Source organism: Astyanax mexicanus, chromosome 25 (genome assembly GCF_023375975.1).
Source record: "Astyanax mexicanus isolate ESR-SI-001 chromosome 25, AstMex3_surface, whole genome shotgun sequence".
NCBI lineage: Eukaryota > Metazoa > Chordata > Actinopteri > Characiformes > Acestrorhamphidae > Astyanax > Astyanax mexicanus.
The window spans coordinates 24,004,167-24,027,669 of record NC_064432.1 but is presented as its reverse complement, the minus strand read 5'-3'; the positions used below and the strand labels follow the sequence as shown (position 1 = coordinate 24,027,669).

The 23,503-nt window shown below is 39.0% G+C and overlaps 2 protein-coding genes across 4 annotated transcripts in view; one reads left to right on the top strand and one right to left on the bottom strand.

Annotated features, from left to right (window-relative positions):
- Window positions 1-23,503, bottom strand: part of fam184b (family with sequence similarity 184 member B) — a 276,012-nt gene that overhangs the window by 169,110 nt on the left and 83,399 nt on the right. The gene's annotated exons all lie outside the window — the stretch shown is intronic.
- The window catches only part of map3k4 (mitogen-activated protein kinase kinase kinase 4), a 30,809-nt gene that overhangs the window by 6,192 nt on the left and 1,114 nt on the right, over window positions 1-23,503 (top strand). For 2 of the 3 annotated variants that reach the window (XM_007231234.4, XM_049472153.1), the window contains exons 2-26: window positions 2,245-2,435; window positions 2,548-3,902; window positions 5,542-5,799; window positions 6,918-7,070; window positions 7,935-8,092; window positions 8,481-8,597; window positions 8,722-8,821; window positions 9,016-9,099; window positions 9,767-10,036; window positions 10,528-10,677; window positions 11,374-11,535; window positions 12,288-12,421; window positions 12,511-12,589; window positions 12,742-12,820; window positions 13,134-13,227; window positions 14,437-14,562; window positions 17,566-17,657; window positions 17,758-17,838; window positions 17,999-18,190; window positions 18,290-18,360; window positions 19,108-19,224; window positions 19,890-20,049; window positions 20,148-20,270; window positions 21,100-21,206; window positions 23,270-23,449. In XM_007231234.4, coding sequence (XP_007231296.3) covers window positions 2,245-2,435; window positions 2,548-3,902; window positions 5,542-5,799; window positions 6,918-7,070; window positions 7,935-8,092; window positions 8,481-8,597; window positions 8,722-8,821; window positions 9,016-9,099; window positions 9,767-10,036; window positions 10,528-10,677; window positions 11,374-11,535; window positions 12,288-12,421; window positions 12,511-12,589; window positions 12,742-12,820; window positions 13,134-13,227; window positions 14,437-14,562; window positions 17,566-17,657; window positions 17,758-17,838; window positions 17,999-18,190; window positions 18,290-18,360; window positions 19,108-19,224; window positions 19,890-20,049; window positions 20,148-20,270; window positions 21,100-21,206; window positions 23,270-23,449 — 4,633 coding nt within the window. The remainder of the gene's footprint in view (window positions 1-2,244; window positions 2,436-2,547; window positions 3,903-5,541; window positions 5,800-6,917; window positions 7,071-7,934; window positions 8,093-8,480; window positions 8,598-8,721; window positions 8,822-9,015; window positions 9,100-9,766; window positions 10,037-10,527; window positions 10,678-11,373; window positions 11,536-12,287; window positions 12,422-12,510; window positions 12,590-12,741; window positions 12,821-13,133; window positions 13,228-14,436; window positions 14,563-17,565; window positions 17,658-17,757; window positions 17,839-17,998; window positions 18,191-18,289; window positions 18,361-19,107; window positions 19,225-19,889; window positions 20,050-20,147; window positions 20,271-21,099; window positions 21,207-23,269; window positions 23,450-23,503) is intronic. The other variant, XM_049472154.1, reaches the window with a different exon arrangement.

Sequence of the window (23,503 nt, the reverse complement as noted above, 5' to 3'; positions counted from 1 at the left end):
ATTGTGGTGACGGACAGTTCTGGTGGAAACAGGAGAGTTGAGGTGCACATTGAACTCTGCTGTGATTTGGGCAGTCGTGGTTTTATGTTTTTTGGATACAATCCGGGTTAGCACCCGAACATCCCTTTCAGACAGCTTCCTCTTACAGCGTCCACAGTTAATCCTGTTGGATGTGGTTGGTTCTTCTTGGTGGTATGCTGACATTACCCTGGATACCGTGGCTCTTGATGCATCACAAAGACTTGCTGTCTTGGTCACAGATGCTCCAGCAAGACGTGCACCAACAATTTGTCCTCTTTTGAACTCTGGTATGTCCCCCATAATGTTGTGTGCATTGTAATATTTAGAGCAGAACTGTGCTCTTACCCTGCTAATTGAACCTTCACACTCTGCTCTTACTGGTGCAATGTGCAATTAATGAAGATTGACCACCAGGCTGCTCCAATTTAGCCATGAAACCTCCCACACTAAAATGACAGGTGTTTCACTTTCATTGTTCAACCCCTGTACTGTATTATTGTATGATAGACTACTGTAATGTAGCCCTTTAGACCTTCAGGGTGGGGTATTCTCTAGTCCATTACCAATAAACTGTTAACCCTTTATATTGCAAACTTATTATTTAGATGTCAGCTATAAAATAATAAGGCAATGGGCTTGGGCCTGTACACACCCCATTTTTGAGCCATAAATTCAGTTCTAATCAATTAATCTTTAATGTCTTATTAATACTGGGTTATACAGTACAATGACAAGTTGTGTAGTCCAATAAACAAAATAAATAAATATTACTATGTCCATTAAAAATCACTTTGGTAGAAAGAGAGGTGCAGTTTTGAAGCGTATATTATAGTCTCTATATTAATAATAAATACTCTATAATCAGTATGTTGTTTCTAAACAATTTACAGCTTAGATGTTCAATTTGTATTAGTATCGATATTTCCAGTATGTTTAGGTAAACCGATTCTAGTGTGCAAAAATTGCAGGAATTTCCATTGCATGCATCAACTAAATGTACACATGCAACAGCAAAAAATCACTGTATGTATTGATTACTCAAATATAATGCTGATTATAGCATTTATACACAGTAGAAAAGCTCTTGTGCGCACCATTTGAAAATGAGTGAAATATACCTGCAACAAATATGCATTTTTGCAGCCATTGCATTAACCATTTTGAAGAGCAGGCCCCACACTGACATTAATGTCGCCTGGTGTGGGCTAGAGAGGTATAAACCTCCTAGTATTAAGCTGTGTTCTCTGGAATGACTGAGCTCATCTGTCCAATACTTTCAGTTTTGAGATGAGTTAGTAAGGTGATGCTCTTGTTGCACTGAATGTGATAAGATCTTCACAGCAGTTCTCTGAAATCTAGTATCTCTGGACAGTAGAGGCAGTTATTCTAACGAAAGCAGAAAAAAACTATATATTTTTAATACTTTTGACTGTAAAAAGTGACTAAGCATTTCTCCTAAATGCAGTGTGTTGCTAGTCTGTGACTGGGACAGCTGGAGTATTCCCCCGTCATGATTCAGAGCTGGGTCTGCTGGCCATATGCTGGTTATAGTGGAGGGTGTCTGATTGTTGGGATCGGCAGCAGGTGTCTGTTCTCCCCGGTCCATACGGGGGGCACCGTGGACCCCGGGGGAATAGAAGTGTGTGTGTGTTTTGTGAGGGCAGATGGGGGAGTGACTGAGGGAGTATTCTGAGGGCTTTGTGAGGGAAATCCAGTGAAATCACAGGTTAGGTTGGGTCACTCATCTCACTGTGATGGTCATCCTGCCTGCTCTGAGGCTGATTTAGTGGCTGGCTGGATGATTGGCAATCCACTGGGTGGCAAGCTGGCAATTGACTAGCTCACGGGCTTGCCGGCAGGAAACTGGATGGATTTGACTGGCTGGCTGGCAGTCAACAGGTCGGCAATTGATTGGCTGACCTGATTGCTGGCAATCAACCTGCTGGGTGGCTGGCCGGCTGGCAGTTGACTGGCTAGTTGGGTAGCTGGCTGGCAGTCAACTAGCTGACTGGCTTGCCAGCAGTCGACTGTTTGGGTGGGTAGCTGGCCGACATTCACCTGGTTGTTTGTGTGGTTAGTCGGCAATCGACTGGCTGGTCGGCAATTACCTTTACTGACTTTTGTTCCTTTTTGTGGAATGATGTTCAGTGTTAGAATTGAGCTCTGGACTATATTTACCATGTTAATGTGTCTTGTTTGCTTTCTGTTCTGCTTGCTTCATAGGCCGACGGACCCACCGAAAGATGAGTCCCGGCAGAACTCTGAGTTGGATGAGTTGTGGGACGGGCTCACCCAGGAAGAGGAGTCTTTTTACAGCACCTCCCCTCCCCGCACCCCCCGCCAGATGAAACGCATGTCCGGCAAACACCAAAGAGGCAGCCAGGGTAGAGCTGCGGGGCGTTCTCCCATCAAAGGTAAGTGATGGCCAGAAATGTTGACAATGTTTAAAACGAGTTCTGTCAAAAATCAACATTCTCTGTGAACGTCGACGAATCCTATCCTTTTTTGTTGCTATTTCGTTTACAGAGAGAAGCCCCACTGGTGGCTCGTCCCAGAAAGAGCGAGAAGGAGCCAAACCACCGGAGCCGGCTGAGGAGATCAGTTACAAGCAGGGCAAGAAGCAGCGCTCGAACCTGCGCTCAAATGAGCGAGACAAGAAAAAGACCTTCGAGGGCTCCTTCATGTTAGACCCTCTCTCCAGGTCTGGTCCCTTTAGTGCAGTCAGCATGGACCCCCGGAAGCCCTACCTGAGCTTGGGCTGCAGCTCCGGTAAGCTTCCCGTCAACATGCCCCACGGTCTGCCCCGCACCCACCGCCAGACCTCCCGCACGGACTGCCCAGCCGACCGACTAAAGTTCTTCGAGACGCTGCGTCTGCTGCTCAAACTGACATCCATGTCGTCCAAAAAGAAGGAGAAGGAGCAGCGTGGCCTTGAGAACACCGCCTTCATGGGCCAGAACAACGAGGTCATCTGGCTGGAGCTCCAAGCCTGGCACGCTCGCCGCAGCATCACCGACCAGGACTTGTTCTTGTACACGGCTCGCCAGGCTATTCCCGACATTATCAGCAAGGTTCTGCACTTCAAGGTGGACTACAGCTGTCTGGCCACGCCCGAGACTCGGCTCGGGTCTGTGCAGAAAGATTGCTGCCCGGGTGAGTCTGGGAACTGTGGGACCTCCCCCACCTTCTGGGCTGAGGTAGATGCAGAGGCATTGCTGGGCTCGGGCTCGGCGTGCCGGGAACACTTACAGAGGCAGCGGCTGGCCTTTGAGCAGGTCAGGGGTGTGATGGGGTTGTTGGAGTCTGTAGAAGCTCTGTACCCATCGCTCCAGACTCTGCAGAAGGACTACGAGAAGTACGCGGCGCGGGATTTCCAGGGCAGGGTGCAGGCGCTCTGCTTGTGGCTCAATATCACTCAGGACCTAAACCAGAAACTGCGAGTAATGGGTACCGTGCTGGGTCTCCGAGACCTCTCGCGCATCGGTTGGCCCGTCTTCGAGATCCCCTCGCCCCGCTGCTCCCGTGGCAGCGACGGCGAGGAACAGGATGAGGAGGATGAGAACGACTCCACCGCCACCTTTACCGCCGACAGCGACATGGAGGAGAGCGAGCCCGCCGAGCCTTCCGAAGCCAAAAGGGAATCCTTAACTTGCCTTACTCCCAAATTCGCTCGTCTGTTGTCGGAGGAGCTCATCCCGGCATGTGGCAGCGACGGTGACGGCGACAGCCAGTGCTGTCCGACTGCCATATACAGACCCTTTGTAGACAAGGCACTGAAGCAGATGGGCCTACGTAAACTCATCCTACGCCTACACAAACTGATGGACCGCTCGCTGCAGAGGTCCAGGACTGCACTGCTGAGCCACTCGCCCAATCAAGAGGTGAGACATTTCCTGGGCATGCTTGGGTTTGTACTGGAATTAGCTTGATGGGTGCATGTTTTAGATTTGGAGGTGTCGGAAAATATGGACATCTTATCACAATATTTTGATATTTTACAAACTGTATTGATTTAAAAAAAAAACAATTGATTTAAGGTTATTATTTCACATGTAAAGATTGGGGTCAGAAATGGTTTATAAGGTGCTGTATTTAAACTAGGGAATGCACGATGATATGATTATATTGATATCGGACGATGTAATTCCTTTTTTTTTTTGTATAGATATTTGCTGATGTATTTTTAATGTACTAGCGCATCTCAAAAAAATAGAATACCTTTTGATTTCCGTAAATCAGTTAAAAATGTGTAACTCCTATATTCTATAGATGTATTACACACACAGTGATCTATTAGTGATCTATAATAAAAATCTGTGTCTCAGAAAATGTTAATATTATATAAGACCAATTGTGCCAAGTCCTGCTGGAAAATGAAACTGCACACTAGACCTCGAGCAGTTTGGACTGTGTGTCTCTCCACTCTTCCTTCAGACTCTGCTCCCTTGATTTATAAATGAAATGGTCAGTGATGGTTTAATCATTATTTATCTGATCAGTGAGAAGTTTATGATCAGTGAGAATTTTATGTTGTTTAAAACAGCATTCTGATTTCCAAACTTGAAACTGGGTTTAGTATCGTGTGATGCTGAACTGTAGTGAAAAAAAATATTTTTGTTAATGTTTGTTTCTAGTCTTGTGTTTTAGCCTCCAGCAATCTAAATTGGAGTGCATAATATTTTGTTTCATAAAAAAAAAGTAATAAAGGTGACATCATTGTAAGCATGGTTAAATTATTTTTGGTTAGTATGTAGCATTGTATTGTATAGGTGTTTTGTTTCTAAGTTTCTAAGGCTGGTAACTCTAATGAACATATCCTGTGCAACAGAGAAAACTCTTAGTCTTCCTTTCCCGGGGCAGTCCTGATGAGTGCCAGTTTCATCATTATAAAATGTTTGATGGTCTTTGCAGTGACTGACCGACCTTGAATTAAAAATAATAATAATAATAAATATTGATTTATTTAGTTGAGTAGTTTTTGCCATAATCTGGATTAGAACATTACTCAAATAGAGCTATTCACTGTATACCAACTCTACCTCTTTACTTTACAACTTTACAACTGATGCTCTCAAACACATTAAGAGGGCAAGTAATTAACTCTTGATAAGGCACAGCTGTTAACTGAAAGCCTGAATTCAAGGTGAATGAGAAAATCCAGCAGAGATGTGTAAAACTGGCATCTAAGCAAGAGGTGCTTCTTTAAAGAATGTTTTCTGGTTTATTTAACACTTTTTTGTTTATTTAATAATTTAGTATGTTTTATTCTAGTTTGAATGACTTTGTATTAATCTATAGTACAGCACAATACATTAAAATAATGAAAAAAAAAAACACTGAATTTATTTAATTTGTTCAATTTAATTTGACATCGCACAAGACATTGTATGTCCTGACAGTGAGAACAATTCTCAACTGATGTTTTGCATCTCTAATCTGTATTATGTTGAGAAAAGCTTACAATGATGTAATTTATAATAAAAATTAATACAGTAACGGTCTGTATGTTTAATTTTTTAGTTGTCGGAGGTTCCGGACTCGTCCTTGCTGTACATTGACTACCTACCTGAGCTCTCTCGTCACCTGGGTGGGCAGGTGGAGGAGGAGGCGGGGTCGGGGCGGGTCTCGTGGGCGGAGCTGCAGGATATGGAGCTGCCCTCGTTTCGGCCTGCGTTCCTGGTGCTCTGTCGCGTGCTGCTAAACGTCATTCACGAGTGCCTCAAACTGCGCCTGGAACAGCGACCCGCCGGCAAGCCCTCACTGCTCAGCATCAAACAGGTGCGTCCGATCCCTGACCGAACTCTTCTCTGATTGGATGCTGGGGAATTGTACCTTATTTCATGGTTTTTTTTTGCGATTGTAAACAGTAGGCCTGTTTATAATAACCTAATTATTGGAATATCATAAAAGTGCATTGACACTTGATTTCACTTATACAGCTGTGGAAATGTAAAGAGACCAAAATGATCAGATTCTCTTATTTTGCTATTTATAGGTAAATGTTAAACATTATTGTTTTATTCTATGAGCTACTGACTATATATGATATTGTCATTTTGAGCGTTTATGTACAGAAAATTAGAAAACTGACCCAGACCTCAAATAATGCAAAAAAAAAAAAAAAATTATATTAATTTTAAAAAATAACAACAATAATGTTTTAAGAGGTCAAAAATCAATATGTGGTTGTTTTAATAAGCCTGTCAGCGCTTTGATTTTTTAGACCAGGACTTAAGGCATAAAGTTATCCAAAAGCAGTGTGTAAGACTGGTGAAGGTGGAGGAGAACATGCCAAGATTCATAAAAACTGTGAATAAAAACCAGGGTTATTCCACCAATTATTGATTTCTTTACTCTTTCAACTGTATGAATATGAACTTGTTTACGTTGCATTATTTCTGGAGCGAAATCATTGCATCTTTTTTCTCTTTTGAATTATATTTTAATTTGGAATTTAAGAGAAATGCTATTAGTAGTTTGAACCTACTGTTTTAAAGGTCCTCGTCCTCTAGTTTTCCTGAAGCTGTTTACAAGGCAGCACTGATTTGTACTGGACTGTTGCGCCTCCTGCAGTCCAGTACTGGTACTTACCACCCATGTAGTGCACTCAACACAGGAGGATACTAGAATTTTATTTAACCCTTTCAAACCCTGCATCCATTACAATGAACATCATGTATTTTCTTTATTATTTTGTCTTGCTTTTAAAAGAAAAATAAAGTACAAAATTACAGTTTAAAAATGCATAGATCAAAACAATGAAGCTTATTATGATATATATATATATATATATATATATATATATATAGTAAATTAGGCTGTTGTATAGTTTGGGTTGTATAGTATGGGTTGTATATGTGTTGTGTATAAACAGGATGTGGTGTGTGTGTGTTTAGTTGGTGCGCGAGTGTAAGGAGGTGCTGAAGGGTGGGCTCCTGATGAAGCAGTACTATCAGTTCATGCTGCGCGGCATCACCTCCGACCCTCAGGGCCTGCAGACCAACGCCAACATCGACGAGTTCGAGGAAGATCTGCACCAGATGCTGGAGGTACAGGATGCTCTTTAAATAGACTCTTCTGAGCAGCTGTTCTCACCTGTATCTGTTATTTGATAGGGTTGTGTGTGGGCAAGAACTTGGCAAAACCATACTCACGATACAGGGATTACTGTTCAGTATATTGCAATACAATAAGAAAAGAGACTATATTGCATTGGTTTCTTATTAAATTTTAAGAAAATAGTCATACAAACATTATTTCTAACATCTTAATAATTCAACATGGGTATCACTATACAGTTTCATTATTTTCTTATACCACTAACATTTTTTGGTGAAATTATGAATAAGTTCCTAAGAGGTAAATTGACTGGGCCAAGAGCAGATTTTTTTAGCTAAGTGAATCAGGAATTTACTTCTGCAGGGCTTTTTAACCATAAATTTACCTCAGCAGTGCTTTCTAGTCACATATTTACCTCAACAGCACTGTTCTAATCAGAAATGTAGCTCAGCAGTGATATTCTAATCATATATTTACCTCACTAGTGCTATTCTAATCATACATTTACCTCAGCACTGCTATTCTACTCGGACATTCACCTCAGCAGTGCTTTTCTAATCAGAAATTTACCTCAGTATTTTTATTCTAATCATACATTTACCTCACTAGCGCTATTCTAATCATACATTTACCTCAGCAGTGCTATTTTAATCATATGTTTACCTTACTAGTGCTGTTCTAATCATACATTTACCTGAGCACTGTTATTCTAATCAGAAATTTGCCCTAGCAGTGCTATTCTAATTATATATTTACCCCTGCAGTTTTCTATTCAAATCATACATTTACCTTACAAGTGCTGTTCTAATCAGGAATTTACCTCAGTACTGGTGTTGATGATGTGTGGAATGCAGGTGTACTTCGGCTACATGCGCAACTGGATCGAGATGTTGCAGCAGCTTCCCCAGGCCTCCCACAGCCTGAAGAACCTGCTGGAGGAGGAGTGGAACTTCACCAAGGTCATCACCCCGTATATCCGAGGAGGAGAAGCCCAGTCCGGCAAGCTGTTCTGGTAAATAACCGGCCTTCCACTAGCTTTATCTTCCACCATTCAGTTATCCATTCCAATATCCACACACTGCAGATATTACACTAATATTCATATTCATTACAGCAGGTTAGGTCTGTTGCAGTACTTATTTTAGTTGGATTATATATTGTCCCAGAATTTAGTAAATAATACAGATTTAAATATCCTAAATAAATCAAATTCAAACATTGTTTTTCAACAAGGTAGACATACTGGCTTATTCATGGTAATGTATTTATTGTATTCACAATAATACATTTGTGTGATTGCATGCATACAATATTAAGTCCACAAAAAGTTGTGCATGTTCACATAATGTACGATAGATTAATAACATAATTATATATATATTTTTCTCTTATTGTTATAGTGATATAGCTGGCATGCTGCTGAGATCCACAGGAGAGTTCCTGGATGTGGGTCTTCAGAAGAGTTGTGATGAATTCTGGGAGAGTGCTGACTCCAGCACGGCCTCTGATGAGATCAGGTACAGTCTGAAGGCAGCATACAGTATATGTATTGTATATAAAGATGTATAGGATTAATTGCTGTGTGGATTTATATTCACTTGTGTGTGATATTTAAGATATTTAATGATCGTATCCACTCAGGCGGTCAGTAATCGAGACGAGTCGATCTCTGAAGGAGCTTTTCCACGAGGCCAGAGAGCGAGCGTCTAAAGCACTGGGCTTCGCCAAGATGTTGAGAAAGGTATGAGAACTTTTGAGCTGCTTTCTTTGCATTTTTATATTTTATATTAAATGAATAACTTCATGCATTTGTTGTGGAGACTAATAAAACAATAACCTACAGTAGCATTATTTAGTAAACAAAATGTGTTAAACAAACCAGAATATGTTTAATACTTTAAATTCTTCTGATTTAATGTGTTTTGTCTGTTTCAGGACCTCGAGATCGCTGCTGACTTCAGCCTCGCCAGTGGAGTGCCTTGTATTCTCCAAGCCTTGAAAGAAAGGAACTACGTTAAGGTATTTCTCTTGTTGTCCAGCAAAAACCTTGTATCTCCTAAAACATTACTAAAGAAGTGATGTACCAAAGTGGGAATTCTGGGCTAATGCTGTTTTACACATTTAAAGAGCGACTAAATGCCCCGGTATAACTTAATAAACATGTTTAACATTTCTGTATCGCACATAGCTTTCAACCAGCTATATACAAACACTAATCTAAAAACAAAAATAAGTTTAGTTAACTTGACTTTTTACAGCTTTAAATCCTCTCTATTAAATTAACAGCTTAAATAAAACAGATCTGTTGAAACTAACCAAAAATTAATTTTATCTTTAAGCAGTGGATTTTAAAGTAGCAAGGGAGCTTTTGCAGCACATAATAAACACATAAGCAAGTATCGGCTTAAAGTATTGGTTTGAAATGTCTTAAGAGTTACAAAAATGTAGTTCCACATACATGCAGATACCCTGATTTTGTGAATAAATCACTTTAAAATGAGGCTAATTTATGAGGTGTTTAAAAATAGTATATAAAAGAGATTTGTAATAGTTAATAATTAAGTTGTTAATACCTAATACTGTAATCATACAGTGTTGTTTCCATCAGTCAGCATTAGGGATCCCTCCCTCAGACGAAGTCTGCTGGTTAATCCCAACCATCTATATGCAAAATATATTCCTGTAGGTGCAGATTCCAGGTCTGGAGGAGCTGCAGATCTTTGTTCCATGTGGTTTAACGGCGCAGCGCTCCACCATACTGCAGCTGCTAAATGCAGCGGCGGGGAAAGAGTGCTCTAAAGAACCGGACGAGATGCCTGAGGACGAGGCCTACCTGCTCATGAGCAAACACGGAGCCGGGGACGCGCCTTCTGAGACCAGCTGGGCGGAATGGGACGGAAGGACACTCAAACTGGTGCCACAGATGGAGACAGTGGACACACTTAGGGCCATGAAGGTAAATTATTTTAATTTATGTATTTTAAATAATTTTTTTTAAATGTATTTTACACTAACTATGTATATAACTTAGATGTTGTACAGTAGTCTGATTATGAATCAGATAGTTTGGGTATATAGTACAGGTGCATCTTAAAAAATTGTTGTTGAAAAGTTACTTTATTTCAGTAATTTAATTCAACTCAAAATGTGAACCTCCTATACTATACTGTTTTCTAACTACTTACACTGCTATTGTAACTATACCCCTGTACATATATTAAAGGAGGATGGGCCCCTTCCTTGTACAGGGGCATCTCAAAAAATAAGAATTTCTACTTTATTTCAGTAATTTAGTTCAAAATGTGAAACTCATAAGACCAATTGATACTATTGGCAATGTGCCAAGTCCTGCTGTAAAATGAAAGATGCTCTAGTTTAGTAGATGGTAGGTGTACTGTGGATGTAGTGTGTTGTGTAAGTGTAGTAACCTGTGTGGGCGTGGTTTAGGTGGAGAACCTGCTGCTGATTGTGATGCAGTCGGCTCACCTGGTGACTCAGCGTAAAGCGTTTCAGCAGTCGATGGAGGAGCTACTGACCCTGCGGCGGGAGCAGACCTCCAGCCAGCCCCTCATCGCTCAGGCCCTGGAACAGCTGAAGGTAACACCTAGCAGTTAGCAAATAGCTTTGTGTCTAGCGGTGGATGAGTCATTTTTACAGCAGACAGACAGTATTTATCAATGCATTTATTATGATATTATGTAGTATAGTAGAGTGTGCACACTGTGTAACTGTTTAACAGATAAAAAAAACTGCCAAAACGCTCTTAAATTTTCTCTACAAATTACATTTTGACACTTCTTTGCTTTTTGAATAGCTGGTTAATTAATATTTAGTTATTAAAACTACAAATTATTAAATAAATTACTACACATTTTCGTAACAGTAAGGTAATAATTAGTATTCTTTCATACTTTTGACGTCTTTAGAATGAACCTACACTGTAGAAAATAGTTTGGAATTAATGACTGGTAATGTACCGTGTCATATCAACAAACAAACAAGTTTGATGGCCAATCTCAAGACCTGAACCCCATTTAAAAACTTCTGGTTTGAAGAGGGAGATGGATTGTCACAAACCATCAAACCTGAACTTCTTGAATTTTTGCACCAGGAGTGCCATAAAGTTATCCAAAAGCAGTGTGTAAGACTGGTGGAAGAGAACATCTATGAAAACTGTTATTAAAACCAGGGTTATCCACCAAATACTGATTTCTGAACTCTTTAAATATGTTTGAAAGCACTGCAATTTTTAAAATATTTTCTGTAATCTGTATCTCTCTCTCTCTCTGTCAGAATGAGGCACTGGAGCTGTGCAATAAGATAAACAGTGCCATAGACCACGTGGAGTACATGTTTACCTCAGAGTTTGAGGCAGAAGTGGAGGAGTCTGAGTCGGCCACCCTGCAGCAGTACTACAGAGAGGCTATGGTCCAGGGATACAACTTCGCCTTTGAGGTTAGATCACTAATCTGTGACAACATCTGGTTATGCACTCATCATCAAACAGTTACACCCAGAAGGAATCAACAGACAGAAATGAAACAAACCTGTGTGTTGAGGAACCGTAGTCAGCTTATATTCCCAAATTTCTCCAGCACTAAGGCTGGAGCATTAGCATTAGTGGCTGCCGTCCGACAGCCCTATACTGAGGAGCCCTAAGTGTTCCAGTAAGCCAGGGCAATATTAGCTAGTGATTCATCCCACATAGCTTGTTTTAACACAGTTAATACGCAGGCAACAGGCTGATAATACTTAGCTTTGAGCAGCAGGTGCAAGTGCTGTGCTTAGCGGGTAATGCTAATGCTGCTCCAGCAGTGCTAGCCAGGGTTAGCAGCAGACTAGAGGCTGATGATACTCACCTCTAAATAGGGAAAAAGCTATTAGCGGCTACTGCTAACGCTACTTCAGTCTCGTAGCTGAAGAACTAAACTGAAACTCATGTATAAAGCTGTACTTCTTACCTGACTGTTACCTGACTTCTTACCTGACTGTTAGAGTTTACACATAATGTGCCCTGACGATTTTTGGGAAAATTGGTACATATGTGTTACACACTACTTCTGTATGTGTAGTTTAGTAAATTTTATCCATATCAGTCTAGAGCATTGCAATCCTACTCTTCCTCCTGGTGCAGCTATTATTTTGCAGTTATTTATTTGAAGATAAGTGTACATTTTATTTTTAATATTTAATTTTTCTACCTGTAGTACCATAAAGAGGTAGTGAGGCTGATGTCCGGCGAGTTCCGACAGAGGATAGGGGAGCGCTACATTTCCTTTGCCCGGAAGTGGATGAATTACGTCTTAACGAAGTGTGAGAGTGGTAGAGGTACCCGACCCAGGTTAGTTCCTCTCCTGTAGAAAATATTTAAAAAAATGAAACCTATGTAAAACTGCATTCTCAGTCCTTATGATGTTTTTTGTTTGGTAGATGGGCAACGCAAGGCTTCGACTTCCTTCAAGCCATTGAACCTGTATTCATCTCTGCACTGCCTGAAGATGATTTTCTGGTAAAGTGTTTCATAAAACTAAGAATTATCTTTTTATATGATGTAGTTTCTAAGAAAAATGATGTCCACATATGAAGACTTTAGTTTTATATTTCATGTATCATGTATGTCTTTTAAAGCTTATTAAACATTTTTATCTTTATTGCTTACAGAGTCTTCAGGCCCTGATGAATGAATGTATTGGTCATGTGATCGGGAAGCCACACAGTCCAGTAAGCGGACTGTACCTCGGTAAGTGCTGTTATTTACTGTCGGAGCTGCAGACATATTGAAAAAAAAAACCTAAATTATTTTTAATTAAGTGATGCACCAAACTGAATTTGTCCAAAACCAAATAAATGTATCTCAGTGCTATTCTGATGATACATTTACCTCAGCAGTGCTATTCTAATCATAGCTTTACCTCAGTAGAGCTATTCTAATCATACCCTTACCTCAGTAGTGCTATTTCTAATCATTTATGTAGTTTAGTAGAGTTATTCTAATCATACCTTTACCTCAGTAGAGCTATTCTGATACTGAGTTTACTTCCCTTTATCTCCAGCTCCTCGGAACAGTCCTCGACCTGTCAAAGTTCCTCGTTGCCACAGTGACCCGCCAAACCCATCCCTCTTCATCCCTAATGCTGAGGGCACCAGGTATGCCAGGGATATAGCATTAATGCAGAATAGAAAATAATTGAAAATTGTTTTATATTTTAGCTTGTCAGCTGAAGTGTTCCTCCTTTTGTTTTATTTTTCCCTTTTCACAATTGCACACTATTTAATGCGCTAAACTAAATGTCTTTCTTTAGCAAAGTTTTTTTTAATACATGTCTTTGTTGTCTCTCTTCCACCTTTTATATTATGTCACTAATAACTTTGTAATTATACGTTTTAAAACCAGGCAGCAATGATATACAGTGGTTTGCAAAAGTATTCATAACCCTTGAACTTTTTCATATTTTTTTACTTTACAACCACAGAATTAAATATATTTTATTGAGATTTTAAGTGATGGATGAACACAAAATAGCGCACAATTTTGAAGTGGAATGAAAATGACACATGGTTTTAATTTTTTTTTATTTTAATCAAATAAAAATCGGAAAAGTGTAATGTGCAAAAGTTTTCAGCACATTCGTTTGGGGAATGTCTCTACTAGCTTTGCACATCTAGAGACTGAGATTTTTGCCCATTCATCTTTATAAAACAACTCAAGCTCAGCCAGGTTGGATGGAGAGCGTCTGTGAACAGCAATTTTCATGTCTTGCCACAATAGCTTAATGGGATTTAGGTCCTTTAAGACTTTGACTGACACATGCATATTCTTTGATATAAACCATTCCACTGTAGCTTTAGCTTTATGTTTAGGGTCATCTTGCTGGAAGGTCTTGAGTGTTTTGCAGCCTCCAACAGGTTTTCCTCCAGGATTGTTCTGTATTTATTTCCGTCCACCTGTCTATAAACTCTAACCAGCTTCCCTGTACCTGCTAAAGAAAAGCATCGCCACAGCATGATGCTGCCACCACCATGTTTCACAGTGGGAATGGTGTGTTCAGGGTGATGAGCAGTGTTACTTTTTTCACCACACATAGATAGTGCTTTGCTGTAGGTTTAAGGTCAATGTCTTCCTTCACTTTGTCTCAATCTCAGTAAAATTAATTTTATTCATCCAAGATTGTGGTTGTAAGGTGAGAAAACGTGAAAAAGTTCAAGGGATATGACTGTAGAACTGCTGGTGATGTTTTCTCTGCTTCAGATTAGGATTAGTACAGTTTGTAAATCCTCAAATATGCAGATTTTCAATCGTTTTAAACCCAAATCTGCACAGATGCTCAAGCCTTTCGGTCTATTTCTCTACTACAGCTCTCGGAGTCTCCCATGTGACCTGCGACCCCAGCTATACCCCCTCGGCCCCCGCCCCGTCCCTCAGGCCCCCACTGGGGAAAACAGCACCACCAAAGCCCTCAGCACCGCCCCCAATGAGCACAGGTAGCCAGGCCCACCCCTGCCTGTCCCTGAACCAATCACCCCACTGCTTTTACCAATTTCAGTTCAATAATCTGCTTCATTATGTGCAGCATTATAACAGAGCACTGCCGTATTAATAGTAAACACAGTAAACCCATATTATAGATTTTACTCTAATATAATTAAGTGATTTTGCTGAAATGCTGAACATAATGAAGCAAAAATTTTTAAATGCTGTACTGCAAGACATCCCAGTATAAAAATGAGCAGGTAAACCCCATAAAGCTTGCTGAGAGGGGCTTGCGCTTTGATTCCAGTAAACCTCTGCCTGGATGATTTTGATTTGTGTGTTTTAGCTTAAAGGTTCTGAATGTTGAAGGTACTTGTAGTGTCCTGAAACAAAAGGTTATGTCATTTAAAAATAAATAATATACAGTATCTCACAAAAGTGAGTATACTCCTCACATTTTTTTATATATTTTATTATATCTTTTCTATTATACCTTTAAAAAAAATTCAACACACAGCCATTTATGTCTAAATCTTTGCAGCAAAAAGAAGAAAATGGCCAAATTGTGCCCAAAGTGTCAATATTTTGTGTTGCCACCATTACTAGTGCATCTCAAAAAATAATAGAATATAATTGAAAAGTTACTTTATTTCAGTAATTCAGTTCAAAATGTGAAACTCATATATTATATAGATGTATTAAATACAGAGTGATCTATTTTAAGCGTATAAGCAAAAAATTGAATATTATACAAGACCAGTTGGTACGTTTTGCAGTGTGCCAAGTCCTGCTGGAAAATGAAATCTGCATCTCCATAAAAGTTGTCAGTAGCAGAGGGAAGAAGCATGAAGTGCTGTAAGATTTTGTGGGAAAACAAAACTGCACTGACTTTAGACTTGATAATAAAACACAGTGGATCAACACCAGCAGATGAAATGACTCTCCAAACCATCACTGATCATCAGTAAATTTTACATTTCATTTAAAGTAAATCAAGAGATCAGAGTCTGGAGAAAGAGTGTAGAGACACACAGTCCAAACTGCTCGAGGTCTAGTGTGAAATTTCCACCAATCAGTGATGCTTTCTAAAGTCTTACAGCACTTCTTGCTTGCCTCTACTGACAACTTTTATGGAGATGAGGATTTCATTTTCCAGCAGGACTTGGCACTCTGCCCACACTGCGTACCAAAAGTAACCATTGGCCTTATATAATATTCTAATTTTCGGAGACACTGATTTTTGTGTTTTCATAGGCTGTAATCCATAATCATTAACAATAAAATAAATAAACACTTAAAATAGATCACTTTGTGTGTTTAATACATCTATATAATATGAGTTTCACATTTTAAACTGAATTACTGACATAATTAGGTTCCTGAAGCAACTTTTCAATGAAAGTCTAATTTTTTGTCACGCACCTGTATTATAAGCTGTGACGTTTGTGTAAAAGAAATGTTTTAAAGCTTTCAGGACAGTGCATTTACCTAATCAGAGCACTAACTTTTCTTTATTTTAAGAAAATAACAGGGATTCCTGGTCGATGTTTTTGAATGATTTAGACATTGCTGCTGTTTAATAGGTGGCAATAAATTCAAAATCAGTTGTCATGTTTTTTTTATTTTATTTTGTATTATTTAATGTAATTCTAACAAAGCTGCTGAATGTATAGCCAGTAGAGGGAGCTGTGCGCTTACTGCTGAACCCCAGACTCTGCCTGTGAGGATGGTGATTGGCTCCTGAGCTGCTGATAATGATAATGATGATGATGATAATGTTCTGGATGGGTTCTGTAACTGTTCTCCAGCTTTACTGTGTGCAGCTTTCTCCTAACACAAACTCTCTGTGATTTTACACTTCCTGTCATTTGCACACTAAAAAAACATTTCTTTAACTTTTGGTAATTATTCACCTATACCACCAGTTGGGTAAATCTGAACTAGGGCTGCAACTAGTGATTATTTTGACCATTTATTAATCCGTTGATTTATTTATTTATTTATTTTTTAATTAATTGTTAATCGGAAAGAAAGGGTGAAAAAAAAGCAAAACTTCTGCCTCATTTAAGGTGAAATGGAAAACTCACTAAAAGCAAGTGAGAGATACAAATATGCTAATAATGAGAAATGTCTTTTTTTAACTACTCTAGCAGTCTCTAGCAACACTGAGTGAGAAAACAAAAAACAAATAGATTGTGTCGCTAACATTAGATTTTATTATGGTGGAAGTGCTAAATTGTACTTTTCGCTAAACATGAGTAAGATATAAATTTAGTAAGAATGAGAAACTTCTTGTTTAACTACTCTAGCAGGCTTTTAAAACATTGAGTGAGAGAAAAACATAAAATGAACTTACTATGAACTCATCGTGAATTGCATTCACCTGTGGCTCAAAATGCATGAAAAATGCATGGAGCTTAATGATGCTTTACTGCCTCTTACAAATTAGGTTGATTTTAATGTGATTACTGCCCCACATTTGGGGAAAAACTGTACTTATGTGTATAACATAAACACAGACATTTAATCAATTGTTAAGTAAGTTGCCAACGAGTTTAATAGTTGTTTCTAATCAATTTAATCGATTAGTTGTTGCAGCCCTGATCAGAACACAAACCACAAATACAAAATAGTAGTTTGTTTAATTCAGTTTGATTTCTAAATGGTGTAAAGCTACAAAATTTGTCTCAACCCTGAATGATGCCACAGGTTTCTTTCTTTGGGTGGGTGGGATGATGGCCCTCCTTCTCCCCATGTTATTTAGAGCAATGGTACCCAGTAATTGGTGATTAGTGTTCTCCTCCAAGTGTGCTGAGTTGTTTAGTGCTTTTACACTAGTGACTCTTCAGATTCACATTCAGAATGATGTGGTGTCTGCTGGCTTTATGTGTCTCTGAAAAAACACACACTGCCAGAAATGACCATATTAGAAGTTGACGATGATTTTGTGGGTAATAATTATATTGAGATAATTAATGTACAATAATGTATTAAAACTTCGTATTATTCCACAGCGTCCACGAGAACGACCGCCTGTCATCAGTCGCCGCAGAGCTCCAGTTCAGATCCCTCAGCCGCCACTCCAGCCCCACAGAGGACCGCGAGGGTAAGAGCTGGTCATGTGATCTGTTTTCCTCTGAGGTTTTTAGTATTTTATCTTTAATAATAGATTAGTTGATGAGTTTGTCATTCTCCTGTCTGTTCAGAACCGTCGTATCCAAAGTCAGACCATGCTGCTGCTGTCCGACGTAGCTGGGAGCTACGCAACTTCATTAGCCAATCAAAAGGTGAGATTTACATACATTGACTGACTAATTCAGGACTCTTTGTTTGCAGTATGTGGCACAGTACTGTAGTAATAGTAGTAAATATTAGTAGTATTTATAGTGATGGTTAAATTTTATTTTTATCATTTTGATGCAGCTTTACCTTTTGTCTGTACTGTAGACACGGCAGCGCGGCAGGACCCGATGGAGGCGGTGCAGCGCGCCATCCGCTCGTTTGAGGATAAGCGCTATGCGGCGCTCCGGCAGCGCAACGTCATCGGCCAGGTGTGCAACACGCCAAAATCCTACGATAACGTCATGCACGTCGGCCTACGCAAAGTCACCTTCAAATGGCAGAGAGGAAACAAGATCGGTACGAACCTGTCCGTCTGTTTACGCTATAATACAACATCAAATTTAACTGTATTAATTATAACTGTATCACTGATTATAATAAACGTTCTGTACGCAGGTGAAGGGCAGTATGGAAAGGTGTATACCTGTATTAATGTGGACACAGGTGAACTGATGGCCATGAAGGAGGTAAGTCTTACACTGCTGCACAGCTCAATGCTCAGTGGTAACAAAAGGATAGACTCATGTTTGTTTATCTGCTAATTCTTTACCATTATCAGGAACATACAGTGCTGTGAAAAAATATTTGCCCCTTACAGATTTATTTATTCATTTATTTTTTGCCATACTTACATTTTTCAAAATATCAAACAAACGTTAATATCAGACAAAGATAACATGAATAAACAGAAGAGACAGTTTTTAAATACTGATTTCATTTAGGGAAAAAAGCAATCCAATGAATTAAATGTGACTAACTACACATTTTGGAAAGCTGACTAGCCACAACCAGGCCTGATTACTGCCAGACCTGTTAAATCAAGAAATCACTTAAATAGAAAAGACGGGTTCATTTTTAAAGCTTTGGGACTTCAGCCAAACCTCAATGAGAGCTATTATTCACAAATGGAGAAATGGGGAACACTGGTGAACAGAACAGAAATTTCTCCAAAAGGGCATGGACAACTCATCCATGAGGTCACAAAAGAACCCAGTATCTCGCGCTTTCTCTCTCACCAATCAGAGGAGTCCGTGCGCTCGTGGTTTGTTGGGGAGCATTTTGGTGCATTTAGGTTTGTGACTGTATGAAAACAAACCAAACCAAGGTATAAAAGAATAAACAAACCCGTCAACCGATTCCTTTGATTTCCTGTTTCACTCCTGTTCTGTATTCTGCGCTACTGATTATTATCTGATTATTTGCGCTTTTCTCAGATTCGTTTCCAGCCCAACGACCACAAAACGATAAAGGAGACTGCAGATGAGCTGAAAATCTTTGAAGGAATTAAACATCCGAACCTGGTCCGATACTTCGGCGTTGAGCTCCATCGGGTACGGCATCTGGAAATTCTGCACAGTTTATGCAGCTTATGAACATCTGATTTTCTGATCTTCTCATTTTGTTGGTTTCTCTCTTTCTCTTTCTCTCTCTCTGTATCTCTCTCTTTCTCTGTCTGTATGTCTCTGTATTTCTCTCTCTTTCTCTCTGTATCTCACTGTATGTATCGCTCTATATGTCTTTCTCTCGCTGTATGTTTGTCTGTATCTCTCTTTCTGTCTCTCTCTCGCTGTATGTCTTTCTGCATCTCTCTCAGTATCTCTCTCTGCATCACTATCTCTTTGTATCTATCTCTCTCTGTATCTCCCTCTTTCTGTATCACTCTCTCTGTATCTCTGTGTATCTCTCTCTGTCTGTATCTCTTTTTCTGTATTTTTCTCTCTGTGTCTCTCTCTCTCTCTGTCTTTCTCTCTCTCGCTGTATGTCTCTGTATTTCTTTCTATCTCTGTGTATCTCTCTTTCTGTCTGCGTCACCCTCTCTCTTTATCTTTCTCTTTCTCTGTATCTATTTATTTATTAGGCATCTCTTTATTATTTTATGATATTCTGTTTTTAAATTATGACTTTTAAATATTATAACATGATTGGGTTATAATAAAATGTTTTTAAAAGTATCTCTGTATCTCTCTCTCTCTCTCTCTCTCTCTCTCTCTCTCAGGAGGAGATGTATATATTTATGGAGTATTGTGATGAGGGAACGTTAGAGGAGGTGTCCAGGCTGGGGCTGCAGGAGCATGTGATCAGACTCTACTGTAAGCAGATCACCACCGCCATCAACGTTCTTCACGAGCACGGAATCGTGCATCGAGACATCAAAGGTCTGCCTGCTGTTTCCTGTGCATTAGACATTCAACCCTGGAATGAATCGCTGAGGCACTGTTCACTGATCTCTTTCTATCTGTTTCTGTCTCTTCAGGAGCGAATATTTTCCTCACGTCGTCGGGTCTGATAAAGCTGGGAGACTTCGGCTGCTCGGTCAAGCTAAAGAACAACGCTCACACCATGCCTGGCGAGGTGAACAGCACTCTGGGAACTGCAGGTGAGGCTATAGAATGTGTTAAGGGGTTGGAACTCAGATTGATCTGTTTTGAGAGAGAGTAAACCTCTCACTTGGTGTCAGAAGTGGGATAGTGCTGAGATCTATCTGCCGTATGTGATCTACATGTAGTTGGTATTTTTGTATGTTTATTTTTCTTTCTTTTTAATGATTAATTGTATTATACAGTACCAGTCAACATATGCTACTTTTCTGTTTTTTTAATGGCTGTATTCTGGTTTACCTAATAGCTGGATGTAAACACAGAGGTGTGTTAAATGAAAGTGAAATTACAGTGGTCGCACACTGCTGTAGATCTAGTCTAAAGGCCAGCGTGACCAGTTAAACACAGACAGACGTCTGCCTGTTCCATTTTGGTTTGTTTAAATTGTCCGTTCTCAGGATGAGAGCAAACAGTAGAATGTTTGAATGGTCAGTGTGTTCTGACCTTAAACGCTTCATTTTTTCCTCACTTCCTGACGTAATGTGAATTCAGCAGTTAGCAGGGGTATCAAGCTGAAATGAGTGCAGTATTTTCCAGCAAATTCTTGCAGCACTTCATGCTTCCCTCTGCTGACAACTTTTATGAAGATGCGGATTTCATTTTCCAGCAGGACTTGGCACACTGCCCACACTGCCAAAAGTACCAATTGGTCTTATATAATTTTATGTAATTATATGTAATTTTCTGAGATACTGATTTTTTGGGGGTTTTATTGGCTGTAAGCTACAATCATCAATAAAAGAAATAAGCGATTAAAATAGATTAAAATGATTAAAACATTTTTAACTGAGTTATTGAAATAAAGTGACTTTTCTCTGTCTCTCTCAGCATACATGGCTCCTGAGGTCATCACAAGAGCGAAAGGTGAAGGACACGGTCGAGCCGCTGATATCTGGAGTCTGGGCTGTGTTCTTATCGAGATGGTCACTGGAAAAGTAAGATTTAAGAGTTTAACAGATACTAAGGACTATTCCTATTTCTTATTCACATCCTACCCCTTGTTTTTAGAACTGAGTTATAAATTATCATGCCACAATTTGCTTAATTCAAACGAAAAATTAACACCATTTTAATTTTTATAGTTTTAACATATTTATCAAAAGCAGGTTATATTTGATTACTCCAAACTTTTTAAAAAACGATTAATTATTTATGCATAATCAATGACTTAATTTATCAGTTAACCTTCATTTTCACTCGGGAGTAGATTGAGGTTAACCCTTATTTTCAATGCAGCCGAGCATTTATTTTTTTAGGTGTTGAAAAAAATTGCATTAAAATCAAGTATTCAATTAGGTTAGGCTTAAATAAGGAACTTCATAAGCAAAACAGTACATTTTAATTTATTAAAAAGGATAAAAAAAAAAAAAAACATTGAGATTTAATCATGAAGAATTAGAATAATTAAAAATAAAAGGATAAGTGGACAGGCTAAAAAATTTAAAGCAAATATTATTAATATTGTGACATGTTGAATCATTACCATTTGGATAAATCTCGTGATTTTTTTTAAATATGGCAATAGATATTGCAGAATAAAATTAACACCAGTTTAATATTCATATTTTTTAGTTAGTTTATTTCTTGCTTTTTAATATACTTTTTACTTTTCTCTTAATGCGACATACATGCGAAGAAAGAGCAAAGAGAGTTTTTCCTTGTATGAAATTAGTTTTTTTACTATGCACATAACAAACTCTTTGAATTTAAATTTAATTTTATATTTAAGATCAGTTCACGAGTTTAGTATGTGCTCTCAGTTGCACATTGAATACTTCTTTTGAGTAAATCTTTTTATTGTCTGTTTTGCATTGACATTGAACATTGGGGAGCACAATAAATACATTATATTAGGTTGCATTGTTCTGGGTCACAGAATATAAAACACATATCATCAAATCAAATTTATTTGTATAGCGCTTTTTACAACAGGTGTTGGCAACAGGTGTTGGCATATTCAACATACAGTTCACAAAGTAAATGTTCAACCTAATTTTAAAGAGAGGAAAAAAAAGAATGAAATAAAAGAAAATAAATGTGTGGTACATTTGAATACTTCTGAAGTTTTTGGACATACTGCTATAAAAAAGTAATGTAATGAACTTCAGTAGGAAACTCACCTACGCTCACCATAGTAAACAGCTGGCCTCCTGGACCGGAGCCCACTGGGTTAGTGTTTTTTGTTGGCGTTGTGTTTTTGGTGTGAGGCCATGTGACTGCAGCTCCACCCCTCAGACTTCACAATCCCTCTCACTTCACCTGTCTAAGCTGTAAAGTAGCGTTATTAGTAACCGCCTCGTTGGAATTTGGTGCACCCCACCCTACCGCGCCCATGTCCTTCTCTTTATCCTGGCGCCGGCTCCCGTCTGCTTCGGTTTAACAAGAAAATAAACATACCTTTACAAATGGAGACCGAGTGAATAGCAAATAATAGAAAATAATTTTGTTTTACACCATGTAAATGTGAACACTATCGCTGTGGATCCATTTTATCCCCAGCAGTAAAGTTTAACTACATTTTTGTAGTTAAACTGTATTTCAGTGAACAGTTTACAGAACAGAAATGCCAGGAAATCAATGATATTTAAAGCAGTTCTGTCAGTGTAAATGCGGTAAAACACATGATTAATCTCAAAACTTTAATGTAATAATTCCTTTTTACGCAAATTTAACACATTAAGTTTGGCCCTGCCCTGCCCTGATGCTTACCTTATATTCAACTAACATTTAATTGAATGTCTATTAATGCATCATAACTCTAGTTAAGTTGAATCTAAGTTGAATTATATGAATAAATGATTCTCTATAGATCTAAACCTATACCTAATCATGCCCATAAATCAGCCCTAAACCTAACCCTGACCCAAAACTTAATCTAAAGCTTAAATATAACCCTAAATGTAACCCTAAAATGTTTAGATTAGATTTAGGTTGGGGTTTGGGTGTAGAGTTGGTTGTTGTTTGATCTCAGCATCACACAGATCTTTCCATTTTTCAGAGACCTTGGCACGAGTATGAACACAACTTCCAGATTATGTATAAAGTGGGCATGGGCCACAAGCCACCCATCCCAGAGAAGCTGAGCACCGAGGGCAAAGACTTCCTGTCCCACTGCCTGGAGAGCGAACCCAAACGCCGCTGGACCGCCAGCGCACTGCTGGACCATCCATTCGTCAAGGTCTGATACACATATACACCCATATACACCCAGTACCTTTTAAAAATTTGGACA